The 14144-nt window shown below is 32.0% G+C and overlaps 3 protein-coding genes across 3 annotated transcripts in view; all 3 read right to left on the bottom strand.

Moving 5' to 3' along the window:
• Positions 1-859: 859 nt before the first annotated feature.
• Positions 860-1981, bottom strand: LOC132314142 (protein FAR1-RELATED SEQUENCE 1-like). Its single transcript, XM_059813041.1, has one exon. It carries the CDS (start codon positions 1979-1981, stop codon positions 860-862), a length of 1122 nt encoding a protein of 373 aa, XP_059669024.1.
• A 597-nt stretch (positions 1982-2578) lies between these two features.
• Positions 2579-3337, bottom strand: LOC132314141 (protein FAR1-RELATED SEQUENCE 5-like). The gene is made up of 2 exons (XM_059813040.1): positions 3084-3337; positions 2579-2975 (listed from the first exon to the last, which is right to left on the bottom strand). Exons 1-2 carry the CDS (start codon positions 3335-3337, stop codon positions 2579-2581), a joined length of 651 nt encoding a protein of 216 aa, XP_059669023.1.
• An 8725-nt stretch (positions 3338-12062) lies between these two features.
• Positions 12063-14144, bottom strand: part of LOC132314140 (disease resistance protein RUN1-like) — a 41651-nt gene continuing 39569 nt past the window's right edge. Inside the window, exons 4-6 of the mRNA XM_059813039.1 lie at positions 13098-14048; positions 12517-13018; positions 12063-12366 (exon numbers count right to left, since the gene is read on the bottom strand). Of these exons, the coding sequence (XP_059669022.1) occupies positions 12362-12366; positions 12517-13018; positions 13098-14048 (1458 nt within the window). The 3' untranslated portion in view covers positions 12063-12361. The remainder of the gene's footprint in view (positions 12367-12516; positions 13019-13097; positions 14049-14144) is intronic.

The following is a 14144-nucleotide window of genomic DNA, read 5'->3' as shown; positions in this document are numbered from 1 at the left end:
CAAGAATTTCTTAACTCAAAAAAAATTTTGCCGAGCTGGAGGATCGATCTCGGATGTTGTCTCCTCCAACATTGGCATCAAATTACGGTCACCACTGGTGTGATCCACATCCTTAAAATGGATCATACAAAAACACTGTTTGTACATACGTTAATTAATGCAAAGTTAAAACATACATGTTTAGAATATATTGCAGAAGCATAAATTTTATAAGAGATAAACTTACAAGATAATATGAGAATCGGCATTCATGATACGAAACAAATGGAGTCCCCTGCCAATATATTCTCAATGTTCATTAACTAATGGATTTCAAAAGTATGAAATAATGTTCATTAATTTTTATACACCTAGTTCAGAATAAAAGTTTGTTTATACTTGTTCAGTTGGTGGAGTCTTGGGATGACTGAAGTTAGTGGTAGGACAATATGTCATTTGGTCGATATTTGTTTCCGAATGTAAATGTGCACATGGGTGATGATCTTCGTAAATCCAAGTGGCGTCACTAGGAATGTCACAACCCTTATTTCAATGTAAACATTCTTAATTAAGAGATTATCGTACTGAAAATTATAATAATATATAAAAAATAAAAAATCAATGTTTTTATTTAAGAAAAGGAGAAAACTCACATTCAAATGTACATATGTAATAGGTGGCACGGTACCACTGCTACCTACCCCTGCACCAACACTGTTGTTGCCATTTGAATTCTACAAAACAATAGATTTATTCATTATAAAAACAAAATTATGACATTGCTAATATCAAAATGTTAATGACATATACTGGAAAATTAAATTATCAAATAATAAAAATAAATTAAATTAACCTTTCGTTTCGCATAGTTTTTTTTTCTCTACATGTATTGTTCAAACTTATTCTTCTTCCTGCGCCTTGGTCCCTTACCACCTGTTTCTTTATTCTTTATACCCTTGGCATTACTTTCGGTCACGGCTTGCCCAATGATACTTTCATTATGTTCATGATTATTACTTCTTTCAACTGAAAAAGCTGAATTGGTTGCCTTTTGTTCAACATCGGAACATTGCCTTTCAACATTAATGTGTTTCCTTTTCCATTTCATCCCCTTTAGCATCAAATTATTGAATACCTCTTCTTTCTCGGATGCAAATGAGTTGATTTCTGTAAAAAAATGACATAACATCCTATACCTTCTGCGTACTTCAAGTTTAGGATCAGCAATAACTTCACATCCACGGATGTCTTGTACGCTATTATCCTTAGCTTTTCTCATCCACCTTTTTAGTATATACATAGAAGGTAATTCTTTGAAATAATGAGTGTCGTCTTTCAGTACTTTAAGTACATGGCTGCACAAAATACCTTCCATTGCATATTTCCCGTACGAACAACTTAGAAAGCCATCATCCCACCTTGTCAAAGTCCGATCCATATTGCCATCATGAACAGATACTCTAGAAACACGTAATCCATTTTCATCTAAACTTGTTCCTTCCACGGTAGCAACCACACAAGCTTCTATGAATTGGTCCTGGAAAAGTTCAAAAATCTTCAACGTGTACATATTGCCCACTTGTTTTAGAATGGGACAATTTTGTTTAAGTCTAGATAGTTTACTGAATAAACCATACTCAGCTTGATATTCCTTGTACCGTTTGTCTGACAATAACCTGTCAAGGTGCATGAAGAAATCTGGAATACTCATTTTCCTGGTTAAGTACTCTTTCAAGCAGCTATTTAGACTTTCACTCAGCTGCGTTGTCCGCATTCCAACGGTAAACCAATGTTTAACAAATGGATAACCCCATTTTTCTCTCAAACCAAACAAATTGTTCAACCATGTGTTACCAACAACATTGTAGTCCCTTAACATTACATCCCATTGTATACAAAAATCATCTTCATCATCATAACAGTACATGAATTGACTCAGCACACTTTTAATCCTTTCATCATTCCTAAAAATGGTGCCTACATGCTTCTGTGCATTTGTCATGATGTGCCACGTGCAAAGTAAATGTCTTGTCCTCGGCATAACTTGTGCCAGCGCCTTTGCCATTGCACCATTTGGTCAGTAAGAATTGTTTGTGGTGCTTTACCTAACATCACATTCAAGAATATATCAAAAAGGCATGTAAATGAATAGGCAATCTTATTATACATCATTACTAAAATTTTTAACAGTATTGAAAATTTAAAGGCAAGAACATTATGGCCCAATAAAATATCTTTATTTGAAAAAGTAATTCACATAAAAAAGGTAAAAAAGAATGGCCATGTTCAATTATTAAAGGCTTAAAACATATATATATATATATATATATATATATATATAGGATGACCAAAATAATTGCAACAAAAAAAAAAAAATACCTTTATAGTATTTACTTGACATTGCATTCAAGAATGAATCAAATAGCCACACAAAGGAATTGGCAGTCTCGTCATACATCAATACTAGTCCAAAAACAGCAGTCTCCCGATGATGATTCAAACCAAGAAAAGCTGCAAAAGGACGATTGCTTTGGACGAGCTTGTATGTCGTGTCGAATGTGACGACGTCTCCAAAATGCCCATAGTCAATTATCATTCTCTAATCTACCCAGAAGATATTAGTTATCATTTCATCGCTATCCAATTGCACGGTGTGGAAAAATGAAGGATTCTCGTAAGATTGAATTTTGAAATAATTCATCAGCCATGTCTTCTCTCTGTATTCTAACTCACTCTGTCTTCTTGTGCTTAGAAAATTTTGTTGATCAACTTTAGTGTAGCTAATTGATTGCATCCCACCAGCCTGCCTACTCATTAACTCAAATGCATTACTGAGTGGAACTCCAGATTGGCAGGCCAATTCCACATCAATTGCTTGGGCAACACTTATTCTTCGTTGTGATGGCATCATATGTGTGCATTTTTCAATTATCATAGGATGATTGTGAGATTCGAAAAAATTATATGCAACATACTTTCCCTTCTTGCGGTCATATCTAATTTGCATCAGTGCACCACAACCGGTTCAAGTTTCAGCCCTGGGCTTTCTTGTATGGATATCCCTCTTGTCCTTCACCCTAAAACCTTGTTTGGAACACACAAACTTGCTTGTTGTAATATTTGCTATCTTACGCCTTTTATTTGCATAATCCTTACGAATACTGAATCCAACTTTACCCCCATAAGCATTGTAAAAGTCGTATGCTTCACCCTCAGTGTCAAACTGCATGTTCAATTTTGGTGTGAATTCTATGTCAATGGGATTGACAACTTCTGCTACTAAGTTTTCAGAAATATTGATTTCGGCAACGATTAGAACGCTTGTTCTCACATCATTAGTACTTAAGTCGTCGTCCATTGGGATAACTTCAGTATGAATGCTACAAGAAGCAAAAGGTCCATCAAAACGTTAAAGTTAGTTTCTATAACTTGTGACAAAAAAAAAAAAAATACTAAATATTTACCAAACTAATGAAAAGGGCTAAAAAATCGTACAATTATCCAAGATTTCAGATACACTAGAATGCTTAACCAATGTCAATTTCAAGTTAAAAAATATTATAATTTACAATAACTGATGACAAATAAAAGAATTAAAAATTGTTAACTTTAGGTGTGAAATTAGTTTTGCAGAGGTGTGAAATTAGTTTGCAGAACTGTGTGAATAGCTTATTTTGATGGTGAAGGTGATTAGTGTCCCTACTTATTAGACTTCACAATATTTTTTTCCTCATAAATATCACATAATAACCTGTGAAATGCGTAATTGCCGCATACAAGAGAAGACAAAATATTTGGATAACACATTAGTACCTAATGAAGTCAACTCAGTTAAAAAAAAAAAAAAAAATTATGGAAGATTATAGAAAAAAATCTTACAATTATCCAAGATTTCAAAAACGCTATAATGCTTAACCAATGTCAATTTCAAGTAAAAAAATATCATAATTTACACTGACGGATGACAAATGAAAGAATTAAAAAATGTTAAATTTAGGTGTGAAATTAGTTTTGCTGAACTGTGTGAATAACTTAATTTGATGGTGAAGGTGATCAGTATCCCTACTTATTAAACTTCACAAGGTATTTTTTCTCATAAATGTCACATAATAACCTGTGAAATGTGTAATTGCCACATACATGAGAAGACAAAATATTTGGATAACACATTGGTACCTAATGAAGCCAACTCAGTTAAAAAAAACAATTATGGAAGATTTTACATTCACTAGAATGGTTATTAAAGATTATAGAAGAAAATCCTACAATTATCCAAGATTTCAAATACGTTAGAATGCTTAACCAATGTCAATTTCAAGTAAAAAAAATATCATAATTTACACTAACGGATGACAAATGAAAGAATTAAAAAATGTTAAATTTAGGTGTAAAATTAGTTTTGCAGAGGTGTGAAATTAGTTTTGCAGAACTATGTGAATAACTTAATTTGATGGTGAAGGTGATCAGTGTCCCTACTTATTAAACTTACAATGTATTTTTTCTCATAAATGTCACATAATAACCTGTGAAATGTGTAATTGCCGCATACATGAGAAGACAAAATATTTGGATAACACATTCGTACCTAATGAAGCCAACTCAGTTGAAAAAAATAATTATGGAAGGTTTTACATTCATTAGAATGGTTATTGAAGATTATAGAAGAAAATCCTACAATTATCCAAGATTTCAAATACGCTAGAATGTTTAACCAATGTCAATTTCAAGTAAAAAAAAAAATCATAATTTAAACTAACAGATGACAAATGAAAGAATTAAAAAATGTTAAATTTAGGTGTGAAATTAGTTTTGCAGAACTGTGTGAATAGCTTATTTTGATGGTGAAGGTGATCAGTCTCCATACTTATTAAACTTCATAATGTTTTTTTTCTCATAAATATCACATAATAACTTGTGAAATGCGTAATTGCCGCATACATGAGAAGACAAAATATTTGGATAGCACATTGGTATCTAATAAAACCAACTCAGTTAAAAAAAAAACAATTATGGAAAATTTTACATTCACTAGAATGGTTATTGAACATTATAGAAAAAAAATTCTACAATTATCCAAGATTTCAAATACGCTAGAATGCTTAACCAATGTCAATTTCAAGTAAAAAAATATCATAATTTACACTAACAGATGACAAATGAAATAATTAAAAAATGTTAAATTTAGGTGTGAAATTAGTTTAGCAGAGGTGTGAAATTAGTTTAGCAGAGCTTTGTGAATAACATAATTTGATGGTGAAAGTGATCAGTGTCCCTACTTATTAAACTTCACAATGTATTTTTTCTCATAAATGTCACATAATAACCTGTGAAATGGGTAATTGCTGCATACATGAGAAGACAAAATATTTGGATAACACATTGGTACCTAATAAACCCAACACAGTTAAAAAAAACAATTATGGAAGATTTTACATTCACTAGAATGGTTATTGAAGATTAGGGAAGAAAATCCTACAATTATCCAAGATTTCAAATACACTAGAATCCTTAACCATTGTCAATTTCAATTAAAAAAATATCATAATTTACACTAACGGATGACAAATGAAATAATTAAAAAATGTTAAATTTAGGAGTGAAATTAGTTTGTCTGAGTTATGAAATTAGTTTTCTAGAACTGTGTGAATAACTTAATTTGATGGTGAAGGTGATCAGTGTCCCTACTTATTAAACTTCACAGTGTTTTTTTTTTCTTTCTCATAAATATCACATAATAACCTGTGAAATGGGTAATTGCCGCATACATGAAAAGACAAAATATTTGGATAACACATTGGTACCTAATGAAGCCAACTCAGTTAAAAAAAACAATTATGGAAGATTTTACATTCACTAAAATGGTTATTGAAGATTATGGAATAAAATCCTACAATTATCCAAGATTTCAAATACACTAGAATGCTTAACCATTGTCAATTTTCAAGTAAAAAAATATCATAATTTACACTAACGGATGACAAATGAAATAATTAAATTATGTTAAATTTAGGCGTGAAATTAGTTTGTCTGAGTTATGAAATTAGTTTTGTAGAACTATGTGAATAACTTAATTTGATGGTGAAGGTGATTAGTGTCCCTACTTATTAAACTTCACAATGTTTTTTTTTTTTCTCATAAATGTCACATAATAACCTGTGAAATGTGTAATTGCCACATACATGAGAAGACAAAATATTTGAATAACACATTGGTTCCTAATGAAGCCAACTCAGTTAAAAATAATAATTATGGAAGATTTTACATTTACTAGAATGGTTATTGAAGATTATAGAAGAAAATCGTACAATTATCCAAGATTTCAAATATGCTAGAATGCTTAACCAATGTCAATTTTAAGTAAAAAAAATATCATAATTTACACTAACAGATGACAAATGAAAGAATTAAAAAATGTTAACTTTAGGCGTGAAATTAGTTTTGCAGAGGTGTGAAATTAGTTTTGCAGAACTATGTGAATAACTTATTTTGATGGTGAAGGTGATCAGTGTCCATACTTATTAAACTTCACAATGTTTTTTTCCTCATAAATATCACATAATAACCTGTGAAATGCGTAATTGCCGCATACATGAGAAAACAAAATATTTGGATAACACATTGGTACCTAATGAAGCCAACTTAGTTAAAAAAAAACAATTATGGAAGATTTTACATTCACTAGAATGGTTATTGAAGATTATAGAAGAAAATCCTACAACTATCCAAGATTTCAAATACACTATAATGCTTAACCAATGTCAATTTCAAATAAAAAAAATATCATAATTTACACTAACCGATGACAAATGAAAGAACTAAAAAATGTTAACTTTAGGTGTGAAATTAGTTTTTTAGAGGTGTGAAATTAGTTTTGCAGAACTGTGTGAATAAGTTAATTTGATGGTGAAGGTGATCAGTGTCCCTACTTATTAAACTTCGTAATGTTTTTTTCCTCATAAATATTACATAATAACATGTGAAATGTGTAATTGCCGCATACATGAGAAGACAAAATATGTGGATAATACATTGGTACCAAATTAAGCAAACTCAGTTAAAAAACACAATTATGGAAGATTTTACATTCACTAGAATGGTTATTGAAGATTATAGAAGTAAATCTTACAATTATCCAAGATTTCAAATACACTAGAATGCTTAACTAATGTCAATTTCAAGTAAAAAAATATTATAATTTACATAACGGATGAAAAATGAAAGAATTAAAAAATGTTAAAATTAGGTGTGAAATTAGTTTCGCAGAACTGTGTCAACAACTTAATTTGATGGTGAAGGTGATCAGTGTCCCTACTTATTAAACTTCACAGTGTTTTTTTTCCCTCATAAATATCATATAATAACCTGTGAAATGTGTAATTGCCGCATATATGAGAAGACAAAATATTTGGATAACACATTGGTACCTAATGAAGCCAACTCTGTTAAAAAAAACAATTATGGAAGATTTTACATTCACTAGAATTGTTATTTAAGATTATGGAAGAAAATCCTACAATTATCCAAGATTTTAAATACACTAGAATGCTTAACATTATTAATTTCAAGTTAAAAAATATCATAATTTACACTAACGGATGACAAATGAAAGAATTAAAAAATGCTAAATTTAGGTGTGAAATTAGTTTGGCAGAGTTATGAAATTAGTTTTGCAGAACTGTGTGAATAACTTAATTTGATGGTAAAGGTGATCAGTGTCCCTACTTATTAAACTTCACAATGTTTTTTTTTCTTATAAATGTCACATAATAATCTGTGAAATGTGTAATTGCCGCATACATGAGAAGACAAAATATTTGGATAACACATTGGTACCTAATGAAGCGAACTCAGTTAAAAAAAATAATTATGGAAGATTTTACATTCACTAGAATGCTTATTTATGATTATAGAAAAAATCCTACAATTATCCAAGATTTCAGATTCATTATAATGCTTAACCAATGCCAATTTCAACTAAAAAATATCATAGTTTACACTAACAGATGACAAATGAAATAATCATAAATTCTTAAATTTATGTGTGACATAAGTTAGTCAGTACTGTGTGAATAGCTTATTTTGATGGTGAAGGTGATCAGAGTCCGTATTTGTTAAACTTCGCAATTTTTTTTTTCTTATAAATATCAAATATTAGCCTCTAAAATGTCTAATTGCCGCATACATTTAATACCATTTTTTTTTTTTTTTTTTTTTTTTTTTTTGATAACACATTCATACCTACTGAAGCCAATTTAGTTCTAAAAATCAATTATGGAAGATTTTACATTCATTACAATGACAGATCGATGACAAATGAAAGAATCATAAATTTTCCAAATCTACATTGTTCCGTTTGAAACAATAATTTCACTGTAAATGAACAATATATTAAATGCACAATATTAATAACATGTATTAAGACTTACCAACAATTAAGCATTTATGAGAACAATTGTAGATACCACATCAGGTCCATTGTAGATTTCCTTCCTGTAGATGAAGAGCTGACATTGCATTGAAGAAATCAGCACACTGCAATCTGGGTTTTGATTCAAAAAAGATAGTAAAAAAATAAGAATAGAGGAGAGAGGAAATAGGGTTTTCAATAAAAAAAAGGAATTCAAAAGCAATATGTTTTTTTTATGGAACAAAGAGAGACGAATTAGGATTTGGATTAAAGAAATTAAAAAGAAATAATGAACAAAATGAAAAAGGAAGGAGGGAAATAACAAAGGAAAAGGGAAGAAGGGGAAAGTGAAACTGCAGAAGCGCGGGGGCGGCAGCTTATTTCAACTTTCCTTTTTGTTATTTTTTTGTTTTTTTTTTTTTTTTTTGGCTTTACAGTTGGCACGTTAAGGTACTGTGCCATTTGTGGACTTCTTTTTCTTGTGCCAAGCCAAACACGACATTAATCAGCTCACAGCAGGGGGCTGTAGGGTAATGAACATCAGGGGATTTGCGCCCTTCTCTTAATGGGAGTAGTTGGAGCTTTCAATCTTGTCCAATAACATAAGTGTACATTGTGTGGAGGGTAGGGCCTTGTTTGGTTGGATTATAGTAATAAAACCCAGAAATCTTTAAAGAGAGAAGAAATATATGGATGATGGTAGGGCCTTGTTTGGTTGGATTTTACTGAGTGGTCTAATCTCCCTTTGTCAAAACTCACTTCTATAAGCCAGATTTTACTGAGTGGTCTAATCTCCCTTTGTCAAAACTCACTTCTATAAGCCACTCTGAAGCTCAATATTTCTCCGTTTCAAATTTAATAACATAGAGAGAGATATATAACTACACATTGAAATAAGAAATAATCTATTAAAATAACATGAGATAAATAAATAAAATGCTACGCAACTTCTCAACATTGCGGGGTTCTTCACAAAAAGGTGTCAAATTGAATGGAAAGAAAATTATGTCAAGTCGGTGCTTGGACATAATAATAGTGTCAAGAAAATTACCCCAAATGATATTTTTTTAGTAATTTGGGGAGGGCGGAATAGTATTATTTTAGGAATGTATAACTGGAAAAATTAAATTAGTAAGGCATATAAGTAATATAAAAAAAAATACTAATATGAATTTTATTGATCAAAGCAAATTACCCCTATCAAGAATGACATAATTGTTGGCTAAGAATCATATCCAAGCAATTTCGTTCCCATACTATACTGCACTTCTACTTTTAGAGAGAGACTGTAAATGGTAAGAAGTTGATGATAAATTTTCATGAACTTTATTGATTAAAGCAAATACCTTTTTAGCTGTGAAAAAAGTGTAGGAGGGTCATATTAGGCTGAAGAAAGATTTCCAAAGATTTAATTTTCCAAAAGCATTGTACAATTTCACATGGGAGTCATCTTTTGTGGGGGTCCTTCACAGAAGTTGTCCGGTTGAATGCCAAAAACAAATGTGTCAAGTCGGTGCTTGGGCACCAGGGCGGATTCAGGATGGATCTATATATATATATATATATATATATTTATTTATTAGAGGTAATTTTAGTTTAATAAAATAAAAAAATAAATAATTAATAGTATTAGTACACCCCTAAATAGATTAGTCCACCCCATTATACATTTTTAGATTCGCGACATAAAGGTGTCAAGTTGTTGTTGTTGTTATTTATTTATTTTTATTTTTTGTTTTTTTGAAGGTAAGATAGATGTATATTAAATAGATACAAAAAATTTACAGCCCAATAGCCGCGGAGGCCCACGATCGTGGATATCCAAGCGAAGACAGTAAAAGATTACAAGTCCAAAAGTTAACAAAGTGTAGAAACAACAGGCCCAAGCCCAACAATAGCACAAAACATTCCTAACCTAGAGAACCCTAGACTATACATGTATCAGCCATATCAATCATCCGGTGAGAAGCTGCTAGGGCTTGGCCAAGCCCCTAATTCACCCGATCTGGAGGCTCCGGCGGTGGACGAATGAACGCCGGCAGATCCCAATCAAGTTGTAGCGATCGAGCAAGTGAAGAATCTTTGACCTTTACGGTGAGTAATTTCTGTCGAACTAGCGTAGTGATCTCTCTATAGATGGACCTGCAATGAGTCCCTATTCAAACGCCTTAAAATATACACACTAAAAACTTCACATAATTTTAATTTCATGTCAATCAACGAGTATAAATTGCAATAGTTTTGATATAGTAATTATTTCACTAGTCATCTATGCAAATTTACAATTCAATTATAATCAGTATATCAGTTTTCATTTTAACACTTGGATGGGTCAACAATTCTATTACAATAGCAAATCATACAAGTCAAAAAATGCATTTAACAAGAAATAGCGAAAATAAAATTTATGCATCAACAATTAATTAGGACAATTATTTAATAATTAAATAATATAACGGTTGGTTAAGAATCATTTCCTTCCTATACACTGTGCTTTACTTTAGAGAGCGAAAGTGGGAACTTTCCAAGCTTTTTTTTTGTGGGCAATGTCACATGGGAATCAAAAGGTGTCAAGTTGAATGGAAAGAAAATGTTAGAAAGTTTGGTTTTATTGTAACGACACATGGACCGTAATTATCCGAATTTGAGGATTCGAATCGCTATCCCATCCTTACCCGGACCCCAGAATATCAAAGGTAAAATGATCATTTTACTCCTTCAAATGATGAACCGGCATTGGATCCCACACCTAAATAGATGTGAAAAGAGAAAGTGATATGCATATGGCACAAATTTTTAAATGGTTCGGGCATTTTGGAGATTAAATTCAAGAATAAAGCTGTGCTTTCAAAAAATAATAATTTGAACTTAATTTGGATTATTTGCACAATTTGATGCAGATTGAATGTTGAGCTCATGAAACATATTATTTCTGAAAATTTTATTATATTTTGATGAATATATTTTGTTACTTCTCTGTTTCAAAATTATGCTTTAAAAGGATTAAGTGCATCTTCACTGAATGAATTATTATATGAGTCAAAAATTCTGTCCTGGGCGGTTTAAGGTCAATTTGCTTAATAGACAAATTCATAGGTGTCAATTTTGGTATGTATTAATAAAACATTTTCCATCACAATTGAAATTGTTATTACAACAGACAGAGCTTCTTGCACACAAAATTGACAATCAAAACAAACGTGGACGAAAATGACAATCAAAAGTATCCAAATGATCCTTTCTTTACCTCTTAATGCTGCTCCACAAACATACAACTGTCTTCTAGAATTTCTGTGTTAGCCTACAAAATTGCAACAATCAAATATAGTAATTCATTAATTGCTGTATATATGAAAATTATAATATTTGGAAGTGTTGGTATGATTTTAAGAATTGAGAAATTAAGTTTAAAGAGAGTGATGGAAGTATGATATGATGATTATTGGGTGCAATCTTCCCAATGAAGGCTTTCCATACATTTGAGTTGAATGAGGCTTGTTGGTATGCTAGAGAAATTGCTTCCACTTAAATTTAAAACAGATAGAGTGCTCAAAGCGGAGAGCAGTTCCAATGACCAGATATTCATCACCCTTCCTCATTGAACCATCATTGAACCATTGCTGCTGCCATTACCACCAGATATTCATCACCCTTCGTCAAGATCACCGGCAAGACCACCATGAAAAGTGACCCATCAGTATTACTAGGAAGTCATTTGTAATATGACATGTGATCACTATAAATAAAAATTTTCAGGAGTCCATGTGAAATTATAATCCATATATGACCAAAAAGATTTTGGTACGTACCAACAAAACATTTTTCATCACAATTGAAATTGTTATTACAACAGACATGCAGAGCTTCTTGTATACAAAAATGAGAATCAAAAGTATCCAAATGATCCTTCCTTTGCCTCTTAATGCTAGGATGGTGCTCCACAAACATACAAATGTCTTCTAGGATTTCTGTGTGTTAACCTACAAAATTGCAACAATCAAATACAGTAATCAATTAATTAATTATATATGAAAAATATGATAGTTCAAAATGTTGGTACGATTTTAAGAATTGAGTTTGAAGAGAGTGATGAAAGTATGATATGATGATTATTGGGTGGGTCTACTCACCTTCACCTTCACCTTGCTCCTCCATAATTAGATGGATACCCATTTTCTTCACCTTCTTTTCTTGTCTAGTGTTGTTTTCGTCAATTGATAAAACTGAAGCCTGAATGTAACAGCTGGCATCATCACAAATATTGGGAGGGCCTGGGCTGAGCTTTGGTCTCTTCTTCATCAAATTTTTAATTGGTTGTTTGTGTCTAGAGTTCACGCCATGACCGTGGTATTCAGTTACCTTCGTCAAAATAACATGATTGCCTTTACACAAAATAACATCATTCCAATAATAAGTTATTGGGTGCACGGGATAACCGTTGATTTTGAGATCTAACATAATCGACGAGGAAATTGCATGAAATTCCAAAACAGCACAGATGGCAATTCCTTTGACGTTATTGTAAGAAAATAGATGATCTACCACCAAAGACAAAGAAGACCCCTCAACTTCACTCTTATGACTAAACCATTGCGGAATCTCACTTCCCGGAAAACTGATACAGCGAATTCCCTGTTCCATGCACGCACACAATAAAGATCCCCAAGTTTTGAATACATAAATAGAAAGAGAGAGAGGTAAAGTAATTAACCTGAAGCTGAGTTTGTGATGATATATTTGGCATGTTCTCCATCTCATCCATAACCAATTTGTGGCACTCACTGAATCTGAATTGGCGATTGTTTGGACCAATTCCACTTGGTGGATTAATCCAATACCGTTCCAATGATTTGCAGCCATGTGCATTCACATATTCAATAGATGACGGAAGTGAAGTCAACGTTCGGAGCCTTGTGCAATCTTCCAAATCAAGGTATCTCAGACATTTGAGTTGAATGAGGCTTGTTGGTATGCTAGACAAATTGCTTCCACTTAAATTTAATCTGAATAAAGTGCTCAAAGCGGGGAGCAGTTCCAGTTGCAAATAATTAGTTGAAGCAGAAGGAGTTCTCTTTCGCACCAATGAAAATGGCACCAATGAATTTGGCGTTTTGGGAGACCTTTTTTGTAAATCACTTAGGTCAAGGTGACTAAGGTTACACAACTGCACAATGGACGATGGTAACTGTTCTATAGCAGTTCCTCCCATGCGAAGGGATTTTAAATCCTTCATTCGAGAAAAAATGTTGCTTGGAACCCTTTTAAGCTTTCGGCAATCACCTACCGATAATTTCTGAAGCCCTTCAAGAAGCTCAATTGATGAAGGCAAACCTTTTATTGCAGTTTCGTGCAAATAAAGTTTTCGCAAACGATCCATATGCCCCTGAATCTCCGGAAACTTCTCAAGTTTTAAGCATCCTGATAAATTCAAAGATTCCAACTTTTCCAACTTGATGCTTTTCGTTAGACTCCTCAGATTTCTACAGTGCCCCAGATCCAAACTAACAAGCCTCTCGTGAACTCCAATCGACTTGTGGACCTCATTTAGATTTTTACATCCATAAAGATTTAATTTCTCAAGATATGGGAGACTAGACAAGTCAGGAGTTTTATACAAATATAAGGAGAGACCGAGATCAAGGTATTTTAACTTCTCTAGAAACTGGAAAGGAAACAAGTAATGAAATAAATCAATCAGTTTTAATAAAACCCGACAATACTATTCATATGTAAATAATTGTATAAATAAACTCTGATC

Source organism: Cornus florida, unplaced genomic scaffold, assembly GCF_030987335.1.
Source record: "Cornus florida cultivar Cherokee Brave unplaced genomic scaffold, ASM3098733v1 CherokeeBrave_3.0.0_Hap2_Chr06, whole genome shotgun sequence".
In the NCBI taxonomy this organism is placed as follows: domain Eukaryota; kingdom Viridiplantae; phylum Streptophyta; class Magnoliopsida; order Cornales; family Cornaceae; genus Cornus; species Cornus florida.
This window is presented reverse-complemented; position numbering and strand designations above follow the sequence as displayed.